The 16,613-nt window shown below is 43.4% G+C and overlaps 1 protein-coding gene across 1 annotated transcript in view; it reads left to right on the top strand.

Moving 5' to 3' along the window:
• Positions 1-16,613, top strand: part of ANO4 (anoctamin 4) — a 422,274-nt gene that overhangs the window by 268,808 nt on the left and 136,853 nt on the right. Inside the window, exon 8 of the mRNA XM_081248924.1 lies at positions 7,154-7,285. Coding sequence (XP_081105050.1) covers positions 7,154-7,285 — 132 coding nt within the window. The remainder of the gene's footprint in view (positions 1-7,153; positions 7,286-16,613) is intronic.

Genomic DNA, 16,613 nt, shown 5'->3' with positions numbered 1-16,613 from the left:
CACACCATTGTAAAGCAATTATACTCCAATAAAGATGTTAAAAAAATAGTTGATACTACTTAAGTGCACACATTACAACTGTAGAAAAATCTAGGCCTTAGGAGGCACCGAAAAACTCTGGGTCAAAATAAAGGGGAAAAAAGTCCGAACTATGGTTTTATGACACACTGATTCAGAATGACCTCTTAAGCTTTACTGCTTACCACATAGGATTAAATCTGGGACATCACTTTGGTGGTATAACTTATTGAAGCCCAGTGTCTGGTGCAACTTTTTAAATGCAGTTTGTCAGAAAATTTTGTATCTACTTTAACTCTTCACTTCACCTCAGAACAGCCTGACTTAGATGATGAAGAGTGTGTGTCTCTTTGTAGCCAGGGATGACATTACAAATTGAAGGGCACATCTATAACTTGTTATCCTAGTTGTACATCAGCAGTAAAATATTGACTTCCAGTATTCTAAAGTTCTCATGTCATGCTATGTATGGATATTTAATTTAGCTTTTAGTTTCATCCTTACAAATGATATTTCACTTCATTAATCTGTGAAAGCACCCTTGAAACAAACCTACCTCCTTTCAGGATAAGAGAAATGAATTAGAAATTGTGAAGTTTCTGAGCAGGCAGAAAAATAGAGCGTCATTTCACAAAAATCTTTATTTATGAAAGGTCACCTGACATCATAAAGCACACTCATGTAATTCAGATATGTATTTCTGGAGTAAAGGCTCTTTTCATTCACATACTTGGTCTATTAAAGGCTACTTCAACACTTACCTTTGGGCAGACTTACAGGTATTACAAATTACCTATCCAGTCAGGAAGGGAAATTTATCATCGTTCTTCTGCCTTATTATTATTATTTTTTGGCCTTCACCAGATCGTACAAATATAATCTGCAGAAGCTATGCTTACAAAGTAATAAATCTGTTGACTGTGGGTGGCTTGTAGCTGCCGTCTCATTACTACTCATTCCTTTTTCCTCCACGCCCCCGTACACATCCTGCCTGCTGTTCTCCTTCGCGGTGCTTGGCAGAATGAATGCTGGTCCCTCCTGCATTATACACTCAGTGCCGTCGTAATCTTATCAGATGAGTATACAGGCAACATGACAAAATGGCTTGGATGTTTCCATCCTCATCTTAAACAAATTAACATACGTAAATGTTCCAAACCCTTTGGACTCTTCTAAGCTGTGCCCCAGTTAGCAGCCTTGTGACCTAAAAGATTGGCAGTAGCTTCCCAAGATCCCTAACGATCCAAGGAGAGGCTGCAAACACAGGGGACTTGGCTCTGAGAAGAGGAAAAAGAAATGCAAGCCTCCTGTTGTCTGTTATCCATCCAGGAGGGCTTCATTTCCTGCAATGTAAGCCTGTGTATGGTGCCTCCATTAAATTAAAAAAAAGAAAACCACTCATCTGTAGGTGCTCTCTGGGCATATTATCTCTGAAAATGTAATCTAACTGTTCGAAACCTGATGCTATTATTATAATATTCTGGTCTGGGGAAAAGCAGGTGTGTCTGAAGTAGCCTGTTTCATTTAATTCAGCCTACTTAAGTTGTCATTAGTACAAACTCCCTCCTGGGTTGTTAGTGGCTCCAGGGAAAGGCCCTCGTTTTCTGCTTCTTCAGGGTATACCCTCAGCATCCAGGTTGGGACTCTGTGCACAGCCAGTGATTTATAAAAGCCTGCAGACGGGTTAGCCTGTTAGGGGTGAAGTCCTTTGCATGTGGCCTTTTCTGTAATCATCACCACTCCTGAAGGTGGGTAGGATTGTCTCCCCTTTACAACTGACATAACTGAGGTCAGGTTGTTTTAACCAGGACTTTCCCAAGGCACATTTCCAAGGCACAGCCTGGGAGGAGTGGCAGGTCTGTGCCCATGTGTCTGTGCTTGTGCTGTGCTGGGAGCTCTTTTCGCTATGCAGAACCTCACCTGTCATGAACTGGCATTTGGTCGAGGACCCTGGACTTACCATCGGAACCACCTTCTTAAGAAAGTCACTCACCTTTTAGTCTAGATACTAACTTGGCAAGTCAAGGCCGCAAATACCCAAGTGGATGATCCATCTGTATTGAGTTGCCTGTGTGGTCTGTGAGACAGCTTTTGCTCAGTAAATGGCAGAAATGGAACAAAGTGACAGTGTATCCAACCAAAGTCAGTGCTCCATCATTAAGCTGACGTTTTCTCTTTTCCCCCGTCAGAGGAGACTTTACTAAGTAAACCCTACTCCTATGTTGGAGAGACAGACAGGGTGCTTCCTGGTTAGTTGGTTTCTTGACTTTTACAGGCCTAAGTAAATTTCAGGATTGCCTGTTTAGGGATGTTTGTGGGACATGGAAGCACAGGCCTCAATATACAAGGGAGAATCATAGCTCTTGCACGTCTGCTGAGAACTCGGTAAATAAAAGTTCATTGTCATCATCATTTTCTTCATCCTAGAAACCACTACTTAACTGAGCATTTTGTCCATCCAAGGCATTGTGCAGACACTTATGCATTATCCTTACCACTTCCTTAGGTAATGGGTACATTAGCTCAGAGGAGTTTAGTCCCTTCCCCAGCGTGGCACTCACCATTTTCATTCTGGGCAATGACGATGTGAATCCACTTCCCAGCTGACTCCAGAGTCGTCATTCTATATGAAAGGTTATCCATTGTGCCTCTTGAAAAGGAAAGCTCTTTTTTTTTTTTAAATAATGACTAACATTTATTTATTTACTGTGTTCCAGACACTGTACCAAGCACTTTTATTTTATTTTTTTATTAGTTTCTGCTTTATAACAAAGTGAATCAGTTATACATATACATCTGTTCCCATATCCCTTCCCTCTCGCATCTCCCTCCCTCCCACCCTCCCTATCCCTCCCCTCTAGGTGGTCACAAAGCACCGAGCTGATCTCCCTGTGCTATGCGGCTGCTTCCCACTAGCTATCCACTTTAGGAAAGCTCTTTTTTTGACCTCAGCATGCAGGATCTTCGTTCCCCAGCCAGGGATCGAACCCACACCCCCCTGCAGTGGAAGCGCAGAATTTTAACCACTGGACCGCCAGAGACATCCCTAAAGGAAAACTCTTTATTAACTTGTTTGTTTAAAATGGTATAGCCAAGATATTATTGCTGAAGTCGCCACCACGTATTGAGAAGGCATCTGAGTTTTCATCTTAGAGATGAGGATACTAAGGCCCCGTGAGGATAAAAGGGATAAAAGGCTTGTCCCAGGCACCCAGCTTAAGTCTCATGCTTTCCAGCCTGGTGGCTTTTGCACTATGTGTCTTTCCTTTGCAAGGTGGAAGGGGATCCTCCCTGATGTCTGAGTGGCACAGTTTGGGGACAGGAGTGGGTTTGTGGAAGAGTGACCATTCATCTCATCCTGCCACAGAGGGACAGACCCTTGTTCCCCGAGCCACCTACCTGGGAGGTAGGGGCAACGTGAAGGACGTCAGTCTCAGCCCATGGGGACCTGGCTAGCCAAGGTCGGGTCTCAAGGGAAAGACGGACCCAAGACTGGAGAGGTGTGTTAGTCTCCCATTGCTGTTACAATACATTCTCGCACTTAGCGGCATAGAACAACGCAAATTTATTATCTCAATTCTCCAAGTCACAAGTCTGGGCTGGGGGAGGTTTCAACTGGTTTCTCTGCTTGGGGTCTCACTGGCTGAAATCAGCCAGCCGGGCTCTTCTTTGCAGGCGCTGGGGGAAGAATTGGCTTCCAGGCTCAGCCAGGTGGCTGGCACAGTTCAGTTCCATGCAGTCGTAGCACTGGGGTCTCTGTTTCCTGACTGGCTGTTAACCAAAGGTCTTTCTCAGCTTCTAGAGGCTGCCTACACTCCCTGGCTCCTGGCCCCCTTCATCTTCAAAGCCTGCTGTGGCCGGTTGAATCCTTCTCATGCTTTGAATCTCTCTGACCTCCCTTTTGCCTCATCTCTCCTGTCTCCAGCCAGAGAAAGTTCTCTGCTATCAAATGGCTTAGTGATTAAATGGGTCCCTCTGAGTAATCCAGAATGCTCTCCTTAATTTAAGGCCCATCACCTTACACCTGCAAAGTCCCTTTGCCATGTCACACAACATATTTACAGGTTCCAGGATTAGGGTGCAGAAATCTTTGGGGGGCCATTCTGCCAACCAGAAGAGAACACAAACTGTGGATCCCATTGGAACATTTTTTCTGTCATTGTGAGCACACAGCCTGGACTGGCATATGTGATGGGACCAAGGCAGCCCCTGCTTTGTCTCCCTGTTTCTTCTCAGGCTGCCCCGACGAAGGCCGCTTCACACCCTCCACCCCCAGTTAGTGTCTCGGGGGGCTTGTTTTTAAGATATCTTTTGAATATCTTTCTTCTACCATAGTGTTTCAAAAGCCCACTTCCTCCCCTTTCCATCCCTTTTACATTAGCCTCCATGGTCCTCAAGGAGTTATTAATAACACTGCTCTCTGCCTAACAGCTTCTTCAAAGCATTTCATGCACGTCCTCTTTTATAAGCCGCCTAGCAACACTGTGAGGTCAATAAGATGATGATGATCGTAATGATCCAATTTTAAAACCCTTGAAAAATAAAGCTCAGAAAGGTGAGTGATTTGTGGAAGGTCACACAGCTGATAAGCAACAGAGCCAGGATTTAGGCATTCCAAGGACAAATCCCAGCTCCTTTCCACCATGCCAAGCAGCCTCCCCTCACTTCCTTTCCCCCCCACCCTCATTTTTCAGTGAACGAATCACTTTCATACTCTGTTCTCTCTCTCCACCATCTCCACATTTCACTTAAATTGTGGTGCCACAAGCTGGTTGCTGAAAGCTACCATTTCATTCCCGTGGAGTATTTATGCCTGAATTTTTACAGCTTTGTTTTTATCCACACTGAGCACTGTACCCATCTGGATTTAATTCATAGTCATTGCACGCAGAGCCCAGATTGTGTGAGAATGCGAATTTTGCAAAGTGTAATCCGATTAGTGCTGCAGACTGGAGAGATGTGGGAGGTGAAAGCTCTATTACGGAAAACCTCTGGGCCAAAGTCTTCTTTCGTGAACAACTTTTAAGGCAATCAGATGAAATAAAGCCAACAGCCACAGGGAAGGCAACCAGCTTAACCTAGGAAGTCTAATTTAAGGACTATATCATTGAACTTGGACGAGTGATAGATGCCGGTGAAGCATAATTAACCTTTTGAATTGAAAGGCAGAAGGTCAAAAATGTTAAGAGGCAAACTGGTTGCTCAAATTCTTGTCCTTGGGAAAAAAGAAAAGATAGTGAAAATAGCCAGTGTTCACTGTGCACCAGACGGCGTTCTGGAGACTTTGTATACGTATCAATCAGTTAATCATCACAACCCTATGAATTGAGCATCATTATCATGCCCATTTTACAGATAAGGAAATTGAGGCATGGCAAAGTTAAATAACTTGCCCAAGGTCACACTGCTAATAATTACAGAGCCAGGGCTTGAATCTGGGCACTCCAGCCTCAGAGTTCATGTTCTCAACCACTGTGTCATATCACCTCTCTGAAGCTTATCATCTCACTGTATTTTAAGTGTCTTTAAAGAGATGATGGGGGAATGGGGTGGACTTGAAGGATGAAGGAAATGGGAACTTTTTCCCTTTCTTCAGCCTTTGGGCCATTCTAATCTATTATTCTTTTCTGGGTATATGACCCTGAGTAGGGTCTTTACTTCTGTGTGTGTATATGTGGTGGGGACAGGTCCTCTTGGAGAGGAGGGTCTTAAGGAAGCTGGAGGATTCTTTCCAGTTTGAACTTTCAGGGACTCTGGAAAAAGGACAGCCACCATCAGGCAGTGTGTGTGTGGTGGTGGGGGGGTGTTGTGGTGAGGCTGGAACAATGCTGAGGATAAAAGGTGGTAGAAGAGAAGTTTACTGTTATTTTTCACTTTGGAGTTGATTGGTTATATAAAAAATAATCCCTTCAGCTGAGAGTTTCACGGAAAAGGATGAATTGCCATGTAAATGATTTTAATTGGGAAAAGAAACAAAACATACCCAAATTCCATATGTTTTCGGTTAATAGACTTAGAAGGCATTTAAAGATTTTCATCCCCAGAGAAATGTGTCCCTTGAATAGCCCCTAAGTGAAGAGTCCCATTATCAACTACTTTGATGGGGGTGATCTTTAAAATCAAGAGTGCAGAATCTGCAATTTGGTTCTGGCTTTATTCACGGGCTGGATAGTCACCCCTGCCGTGGGTCTCTTTTGTGATGTGTAAAACGCAAATGGTACCTGTTCAGTCTGCTTCACAGAGATGCTATTTGATATGTACCCTTGGAGAAAAAACATTTCAGGGGTACAGATACCTGAGGTAGCATAACCATTTAAAAGTCTGCTGTGGTATTTGCTCCTTCTAATGGTTGGCTGTGAGTGGGTGAGAATCTGGTCACTTGGAAGCCAGATGTTTTCATCAGCAGAAATCAGAGGGAACAGGGAGGTAGCCAGGGGGTAAACCATGGCTTGAAAACCACTTTGGAGACAGTGTTGTTTCCCTTGGCTTGGCATCATCGTGTGCCCTGGCCAGAGTGACACGTGTGTGTCATGATGCCCCAGCACCTGGAGAACTTTCATATCTTAGCTTGAAAAGAGACATGAAAGTTAAACAGCATGCCATCTGCTGTGAGGCTGCTTGGGGAAGGCGTGAGGGGCAGGAAGCAAATCGTGACATTGGGTTCTCTGTGCACAGTCCACCCCCTGGTATGCACTGTCACCCCTCTCTCAAAGCTAACTATAGCTACAGCTCTTCCCTGACCTCAGATGGGGAGATTTTCCAAGCACACAATGAGTTTCTGGAATCTGCAGGATGGACAAAGTTAAGGTCTCAGCTGCTTTGCTTAAGGGACTGTCCACATCCTTTCCAGAGCTTTCCAGCCTTGTTCTGTTCCTTGGTCATTCACTGGCATGTGTAGACATATGACTCACAGCTGTGATATCATGGACAATCATATCAAAGCCCCTTGGTGAAATCCCAAGAGCACTGAGTCTCGGCTCTCTTCTTTCTGTCTGTTGAGTGGGAGTTTCGTGAGTGCAGTGAGCATGCCCAGAGTGTGTGGGTCATATTTACGGCTCTGTGGAGACTTCCCTCCCGTGTTTTGGGGCAATGCTGACATGCTGTACCCTTTGGTCTTGCCTTTCATGTACCACAGGATCGATAAACAAATAAGCAGTTTTCGGAGATGGTTACCTAAGAAGCCAATGAGGCTGGACAAGGAGACACTGCCAGACCTGGAGGAGAATGACTGCTACACTGCCCCTTTCAGCCAGCAAAGGATCCACCAGTGAGTGTTTCCCGTGAAAGCCCTTGTCTTACTAAGGACACGCAGCTGTGGAAGAGCCCTCTCTGCGCGCCTTTGATTCCTTGGCCCGTGGAAGGAACAGCGTAGTGCCCTTCTCCCGTGATAGTCCTGTGAGTGTTCATATCCCCTTTATATTAGTCAGGGTAAGCAAACTGCTCTAACAGACAATCCCCACGCCTCAGCGACTTAACACAATTGAATGCTCGTTCGTGTGTGTGTTGGTGAACCACCTTCTGCGTGGTGATTCAGAGACCCAGACTTCTGTCTTGTGGCTTCGCCAAAGCCCAGTGCTTGGAGCCCCCTGAAGGCTCATCTGCCTTGAGCCAGCAGGTAAGGAAGCTGGTCTATACCTTGCCCTGTTAAAAAGAGGGATTGTTGAGTTAAAAAAAAACAACAACTCGGTTCACCTTTCAGTTTCCCTTTCTTTAACAACTCACCAAGTTGCCCCAGGAAAAGCCACAAAACCTAGCAGCCAGCTTCCTGGCTCATCTGTCAGTCTCTGAACAGTAATTTGTCACTTTTTACATGTGTGGTTGGGGGAGGGAGGTTAGCTAAGTAATGGAGTATTTGAGGAATTGTGAAAGTGATAAAGAATTAACTCTGAAGCTTCTGATTTGACAAGAAATCATGGCCGGATGGCAGGGTCGGTGGTAGGAGAGAAAACCATGCCAAAGGCTGTAAACAAGCAGGCAAAGACAGCCTCTTAAAAGGAGGATAAATCAAGTCAGCCTGGCCTTGCTCCCAGCCAGGCTTCAGGAATTCCTGGCTCTCCCTGTTCCAGCCATATAATAACAGCCTCAGTAAAAATGACTTACCTGAAGGGAAGAAAAGGGGTGACAGATTTTTTTTAAAAATAGGTTGCCAACTTTGAGAAAAAAATAAACCAAATGGCAGTTGCAGGGAGTGCAAGCTGGGGGCACATTTCAGCAACAGAAAATCAGTTAAAGCCTGTGGACTTCTAGAGGGCGAAGGAGAGAAGAAAAATCAAAGAGTAGATGCTCTGCATCAAAACGTATAATGCACGGGAAGCAACCCCATAAACTACTGAAATAGCCAAACTTTGGATCAGGTTAGGATTGATGCCAAACAAGCCCCATTATGTCAATGTTTAAAAGGGTTATTGAAGAAGACATGAAACTCAGAGCCCAGCCTCAGAATCCTAGTTAAATCCTCCACGGGAAATAAGAACTGAGCGAGATTTCATGTTAACTCAGAGATCAGGACCTAGCATGTTTTCTGAAAAGAAAAAGACAGATGAAAGCTGATGTGTTCCCACTCTTAACTTAAACCCTCACTGTGCCTGTGTTGTTCATCTTGAAGTTTCTTACACAAGTGGGTGGGTGGTTGTTTTTAAATCCTCCTGGAGAGTCTGGTTTACATGCAGGTTTTCACTTTGCATCTTACTCGCTCGAGAGAGTGCCTAGCACAGTGTAGGAGGGTCTCAAAAATTTTAGATGGATGGCTGGGTGGAAGAATCAATGAAATATATGTTGTGTGCCTGGGGTTTGTTTTACTTCAAAGGGACACAGGTAAATGGAAGAGGAAGATTTCCTACTCATTTTCATGCTGGTTATGTTTCCTAATGTTCTGGCTTTAGAACAGAGTTTCTCAGGAGGGTTCTCAAAATCAGAAGCACCTGGGCACCCATCAGGATCTTTAGGGACTAGAACTGAGAATCATACCTTTACAGGTACTTTAAACTATATAATAAATGAGAGATGATAGCGTGTGGGATGGCGGTATTCAGCCATCTCTCACATATATTTGAGAAGCTTTTTTGACATGTTTTGGTATTCACTCACTGAATTATTGATTCATTCAGCGGTCACTAATTTGATGCCAGCTTCTTGCCAGACACTGTCTTGGTACAGGGAATGTAAAGATAAATTAGACACAGCCTTGACCTTACCTAGTAAATAGATCATTTTATTTTATTTTAAATTTTGTTGGAGTCCAGTTGATTTACAATGTTGTGTTAGTTTCAGGTGTACAGCATAGTGATGCAGTTACACATATATTCATTCTTCTTCAGATTCTTTTCCCATATAGGTTATTACAGAATACTGAGGAGAGTTCCCTGTGCTATACAGTAGGTCCTTGTTGGTTATCTGTTTTATATATAGTAGTGTGTATATATTAATCCCAAGCTCCTGATTTATCCCTCCCTCACCCCCCTTTCCCCTTGGGTAACCATAAGTTTGTTTTCAAAATGCGTGAGTCTGTTTCTGTTTTGTAAGTAACTTCATTTATATCATTTTAAAAATTAGGTTCCCCTAATTTTATGATATGAGTGATATCATATGATACTTGTCTTTCTCTGTCTGACTTACTTCACTTAGTATGATCATCTCTAGGTCCATCCATGTTGCTGCCAATGGCATTGTTTTGTTCTTTTTATGGCTGAGGAATATTCTTTATCCATTCCTCTGAGAGTACACCATTTTAAGTAATTGTAGATAGTATGTTGGGTGTGACTTAAAAGAAGGAGTGCTCCATCCTCCAGATTTGGAAGGAGGTTGGTAAGAGATGAGGGTGAGTCACAAGAAGAAGATGTTTGAGATGGATCTTGAAGGATGACAGTTGTCCAGGTAGGTAAGGGAGAAGCACATCCTAAAAAGAGAGAATAACATATGTATAAAAGTATAAAGACATGAAACAGAACGGGGTGCTTGAAAAACCACAAGTAGTTTTCTGTGATGGGGTGTAGGGCGTGAGAAAACCTGGCATTAGTGTTTGAAAAAAGAGAGTGATCGGTGGAAAATGAGCTTTCAAGATAGGAGAACTAAGGAGGAAAAAGCAGAGGGCCAGTTGGAACAAAGCAAACCTAACAACCAGACCTCAGTGGGACCAAGAGAATAGTGTAGGCAGTTCTGTTGTGCCATTGGGAGATGAGAAATTGAACAAGTGTCTTGAAGGTTATGGACGGGGGGATTTCTTTCTCTTTGAAAATTGTCATGCCACATGGACAACATCTCTTTAATGATAGTATAAAAGTAAGACTTGAAGAACACTGGCTGTCAAGTTGGAAACAGTTGTTTGGTACAATTAGAAAAAGATTTCCCTAGGATGGTTCGAGAGTGATTTTAGTGGGTTTAAAGTAATCAGAAGTAACTGGTTAATGAGCTCTGGGACTTATAACATGATCTCTTGGTTTTCCAAATGCAGTCAATAATCTCATGTGACTTCTTAGTTTTGCAGAATGTTTGATATTGTGTTAATCTAGGAATAAAAAAGGATAATAGAAATTTAGGTGTGTGTGTACATGAATGTAGGAGAAAGAGAAGACAATTGGAAATTTAATAAATAATGACCAAAATGGAAAAGAGCCTTAAAAATGCTCTGCTCTCAGGATAAAACCCAGAATCCTAGCTTGGCCCACTAGCTCCTGCTTCTGTGGGCTTTGGCCACACTGAGCTGCTTTGACCTCATTAACTGTGCACTCTTGTCTCTGTCTACACATGCTCTTCCCTTGCCTGGAATACCCTTTCCCTTAGGCTCCCTTCTTGCACGTTGCATCAGAGACGTTTCCTCCAGAAAACCTTCCATAATTTCCAACCTTCACCCCTGATTCTGGGTGTGGGGCGCTCTTCTATGTCTAAGTAATAATGTTTTTCCTATCATAGCTCTTAACAGTATCACCCATTTTCATAGCTTTCTCCTAGACCATAAGCTCCTTGAAAGACCATCTGTATCACCACTGAGTCCCATAGTTGGTACTTAATAATGATTTGTTAAATGAGAAAATAGATGAATACATAGAAATGAAAATAGGAGAATCATATTATGAGCAAAGAATAAAGATGATGTGAAGTTAGTTCACTGCATACTCATCTCAAACGAAACTCAACATTTTCTCCTCAAACGTGGTCCACCTTCATTAGCCCCTGTCCCGTAAATGGCACTAATTTTTGTCCAGTTGCTGAAACCAAGGCCTGAAAGCTATTCTAGACACCTCCCTCACCTCCGCTTCCCACATCTAATACATCTCCAAAGGCTGTGATTTTATGTCCCAAGTGTCTCTTTAATCCAGCCATCTCTGCCACCGTGCTCTCACCTCTAAAACCCAGAAATAATATAACAGGTCCCCTGGCTCTACCCTTGCCTACCTCCATTCCATTCTCTTAAGTGCGTACAGAATGAGGTTTTAAAGATGCACGACTAATCATGTCACTTCACCCAGTTTAAAAACCTTAGAACGAATATGAAAATTATTGAGAATGACCTACAAGGCCTTGAATGGCCTGGCCATGCTGCCAACGCCTCTCCAGCCTTATCTGCCTTCACTGCCTTCCACCCCTCACTTCTTATGATCCAGACACATACAGCCCCCCTCGGTTCTTTGGATGTACTCTGCCTCAGGACATTTGCACATGATGTTTCCTCTCCTAGCATTCTCTTCCCATTCCTTCCCCGCTTCCCCAAGTTTATTCTTATTCATCCTTCAAAACTCAGCTCCAGAGACTCCTCCCAGGGAAGCCTTCCTCCCATCCTTCCAAAGACCAGGTCTCTTTGCTTTAGCAGAATGTTTCCCATGTAACATTTTTCATATATTAGATTTTATAATTATTTGGGTGTTATATGATTAATGCCTAACTCTCCAGGTAAACTTTGAACTCCATGGAGGCATAGGCCATGTCTGTTTCTGCTCACAATTATATCTCCAATACTTAACACAATGCTTAGTGTACAGTAGATGCTTCATACTTGTCTATTAAATGAAGTAAGGATAAAAGTAATAAAGATAACATGGAATAATCATAATTTTTTGTACTTTGAACTGCATTGTACAAAAGAATTAAAAGTTGAGACTCAATTAAAACACAAATAGCCTAGCTTTCTAGTTTCTAGTTACTTCAAACAAATACCCATGTTGGGAAGCAATAAAAGCAATCCTGTGGGTACACACCTTTATATAAATCAATGTGTAGTGCCGTCGGTCATTTTATATGGTGTCACCGAAGGTGGTCCTACAGATGGGAAAACTTTATTTGATGCTAGATGCTATTTTAAAGACTTTAATCCTCACAGCAACCTGATGGGAGAGGAGGTATTATTATCACCATTCAACAGAGGAAGAAATCGAGGCACAAAGAGGTTAAGGAACCTGCAGTAGGTTACACAGCTAGGCTAGTCCACCTGCCTGAACAACCCCCAGGCATCAGTGGTTTAACTCTGTAGAAGTCTGTCTGTTGTTCACATCGTGGTCTAGTGCAGGTCACCACAAGGAGGGAGGTGCATTGTCCCTTCTCTGTACAGACATTCGGGTACCCAGGCTACTTCTGTCTGGTGACTCTGCCATCCCCTAAATCCCTTCCATCTGGTTTACTGAAGGGGGGGAAAAGAGAGATGAGTGATTTTGTAGGAAGTTTTATGGGCCAGTTTTAGAAGTGGGGTACAGTACTTTTGCCCACATTTCATGGGCCTGAGCTCATCAGTTAGTGACCCCTAACTCGAGGGATGCTAACATAAATACCTGTGTGCCCAGGAGGAAAAAGGAAATAGGTTTGCTGAATAACTAGACAGTGATGGATCAGGAATTCAGATTCAGACAGAGAGGCACTAACTAGGTCCCACACTGTTCAACGTCGTGCTCTGCTGCAGGATGTCTCAACCACGGCGCTTTGATATTTTGGGCTGAATAACTCTGCTGTGGGGGCCTGGCCTGTGCATTGTAGGATGGTTCATAGTATCCATGGCTTCTATCCATCAGATGCTAATAGCAATTTCCTGCCGCTCCCCTTAGTTGTGAAAATCAAAAATGTCTCCAGACAGTGCCACGTCTTCCCTTGTGGTGGTTGGCAGGGTGAATGCAAAATCCCACCCCCTCCCTCCTTGAGAACTGTCTCTCTACTGTCTTTTATCACATGCCACCCTTCAGGCAGGCCCAGCCACTCTCTGAGATAAATTAAACTCTGGTCGAAGCTGATGGCTGTGACGGACAAGTCCATTCAGGAATTAATTTCTTCCTCTTCTCCTCCTTGCCTGTGAGTGTTGGCCCGCGTCAGTAGCACGGCCCTTCATTCTTAAAATGGCATCAGCAGTAATACCCTTGAGGCAATTACTTTCTAAGGTCGATACTCATAATAAAGTTTTTCTGCTGGGAGACAGAGAAAAGGAAATGTGCGAAAAAGAGTCATGTCATTTTTTATAATATATATATATATACGGTGTATTCTTTCAAGAAATAGATCGATTCTAAAATGCCTTTCAGAAAAGTATTTGTGTAAGGTACAGAGAAAAATGTTCCTTCCTGAAATGGAAAACTTCTATCATTACCATTATTTTATTTTGATGAAAACCCATAAAAAGTGAGGTGACATTAAATACTGATCACTTCCTAATGGAAGAATCTGAAATGTTTGTTTGTTGTGTGTGCATGTGTTTAAATAAATATTCCTTCATTCACATGCTCCATGCCTGTTGTTGTTCTGGGGGCTTGGGAATCAACAGTGAATAAATAGGCCAAGATTCCTGCCCTCCTGGAGCTTCCATTTTAGCTGGAGGTAACCAACACTAAGTTATAAACCAGTGGTTCTCAATCAGGGGAGTGATTTGGCAATGTCTGGAAACATTTTTGGTGGTCCCAACTTAGGGTGAGGGGTGCTACTGGTATCTAAGGGCAGGGATGCTGTTCAACATCCTTCAGTATGCGGCAGCCCCACAACAAAGAATTATCCAGCCCGGGAGGTCACTAGTGCTGACATAAAACTTTTTGGAGTCTAGTTGATTTATAATGTTGTGTTAGTTTCATGTGTACAGCATAGTGATTCAGTTATACATATACATAAACTTGGAATGGAATTTCCTGACATGCCTTTCTCCCCCTGCTAGACTGAGCTGCTGAGTGCAGGAACTGTGTGTCTGGCGGCCGGGGCCACCCGGGGCTCGATCGTAGGACCAAAAACAAAGGAGAGGAATCAGCAGAGTTGGCATTCTTGCCACCCCTGGAGGACAGAGCCTGGGCTCTGGAGTCAAGTTCGCTCATCTCCTAAAGCCAGGACACCCAGAGGAGGGGTTGAAAAACATAAATAGTATGTCATAAAACATAAACATAAAAAAACATCAAGAGTCAGTGGTGGTCTCCATGTTCAGCTTGAAATTACCGCTGGCTTGCTGATTTATTTTTTGTCTCAATTCTGCTGAATGACCATTTTTCCTTTCCGTTAAATTCTGATGTCAGGACTAATGCCTGACCCCAAGATATTTAACTCATGCCTCAGACATTTTAATTTCATGTGTCATGTGCATATATGAAAAGGACAGTATAAAAAGACCACTTGACATGAAATTGGCTTACATGCCTTTTTTCCACCTCTAGACATTGAGCTAGGAAATCATGTAAAAGTCTAGGGAGTAACAGAGTGGCACATCTCTTGGTGCCCAAGAAAGCACTAACCATGGAAATCTGGGTGCTGGGCCAGCAAGGGCTGGTAAGGACAGGAGAAAGTTGCTGAAGGGGATGGTGGGTGGAAGTTTCTCTGTAACTGCCCCACCCCCCGCCTTTTCTTTAACATCTTTATTGGAGTATAATTGCTTTGCAGTGTTGTGTTAGTTGCTGCTGTATAACAAAGTGAATCAGCTATACATATACATATATCTCTGTATCTCTTCCCTCTTGCATCTCCCTCCCTCCCACCCGCCCTATCCCACCCCTCTAGGTGGTCACAAAGCAACGAGCTGGTCTCCCTGTGCTCTGCGGCTGCTTCCCACTAGCTGTCTATTTTACGTTTGGTAGTGTATATATGTCCATGCCACTCTCTCACTTCGTCACAGCTTACCCCTCCCCCTCCCCGTGTCCTCAAGTCCATCCTGTACGTCTGCATCTTTATTCCGGTCCTGCCCCTAGGTTCTTCAGAACCTTTTTTTTTGAGATTCCATATGTATGTGTTAGTATATGGTATTTGTTTTTCTCTTTCTGACTTACTTCACTCTGTATGACAGACTCTAGGTCCTTCCACCTCACTACAAATAACTCAATTTGGTTTCTTTTTATGGCTGAGTAATATTCCATTGTATATATGTGCCACATCTTTATCCATTCAACTGTCGATGGACACTTAGATGTAATCCCCCTTTGATTACATAATCACTTGAACCTTCCTGTCAACCGAATAGGCCAGCAGACCATGGCAGTGAGGTGCGGACGAGAGCGGCCAGCCAAACGGCGGTCTTCAAGTAGTAGCGGCAGCCATTGCAAGATAAGAGTGACAAGTGCCCACTGTTAATAAACAATCCTGTGTTCCAGAATTATAATGTAGACGCATTACAACTCTGAGGGTACAGGCAGTATGATGAAGGTCAGAGAGACTAAGTGGCTTGCTCAAGGTCACTCCAGTCAGTGGCAGGTTAGTGAACAGGAGAGAAGTGTGTGTTCTCCACAGTGCTGCTACCTCAGGTATGTGCCACGTGAATGGGGCCAAAGTACATAGAGTTTTTCAGCCACATGACACTAGCGTGAGCCTGTAAATATAAAAATATTGGATCACCTTTGGAGTTTATTGTTGAAGCATTTGAGGTGGGGTAAAGAGAGAAAGAAAAGAAAATGGTAAAATATAAGCAAATATTCAAGCCAAGGAAAATATCTTTTAGAGTAGGCATTCAAGTTTGGGGGAAAAAAATAGGCTCAGATCTGCAGACCTTGATGGCCTATATAGCTGTAATGGTTGACAAATAAGCCAATAAATTGGGCCCTAAGCCTAGTGGGCAGAGCAGAGGGAGAAATCTGCTTAGCAATCCCTCAGAGAAGTAGTGCATTTCCTAGCATTTTCCTAGCATTTGCAAGAAATAAAGTTCTTGCACAGGGAAGGGGGGGCTCTGAGTGAAGTATCCTCAGCAGCGTCCTAGAGTAAACTCCTGCTAGGGTTTCTCCAGGGACTGTTTCTGGCAGGCCCCTCAGTGTGGTTCTGGAGAATTAATTGCTCACGGCCATAACCTTCTGTAGGAGTTTAAGCACGTCTTCAGCAGAAGGCTACAGTCTACCCTAAACTAACCTCATTATAAATCTCTGTTGTTTGAACTACACTCTACAAAAATTAAAGTTGAGAACTTATTAAAAAGCAAATAGCCTCACATTCCATTTGAACATATATTCATGCTTGAGAAGCAATAAAAGCAAACCTATGGGTAGGCATGTTTATAAGCCAATGCATATGCCATTTGGTCATTTTATGTGGTATTGCCAGAATGGGGCCCACAGGCTGTTTACCAGCCGTGATTGTATGGGCACCTGAAATTTGATGCCACAGAGGACTCTCCTGCACTAGCCACCTGAGGGGCCCAAAGTTGTCAGCATTAGGGACAGTCATTTTAT

Source organism: Mesoplodon bidens (assembly GCF_964165515.1).
Source record: "Mesoplodon bidens genome assembly, chromosome: 11".
NCBI lineage: Eukaryota > Metazoa > Chordata > Mammalia > Artiodactyla > Ziphiidae > Mesoplodon > Mesoplodon bidens.
Note: the sequence above shows the minus strand (reverse complement) of the source record. Positions and strands in the feature narration are given on the sequence as shown.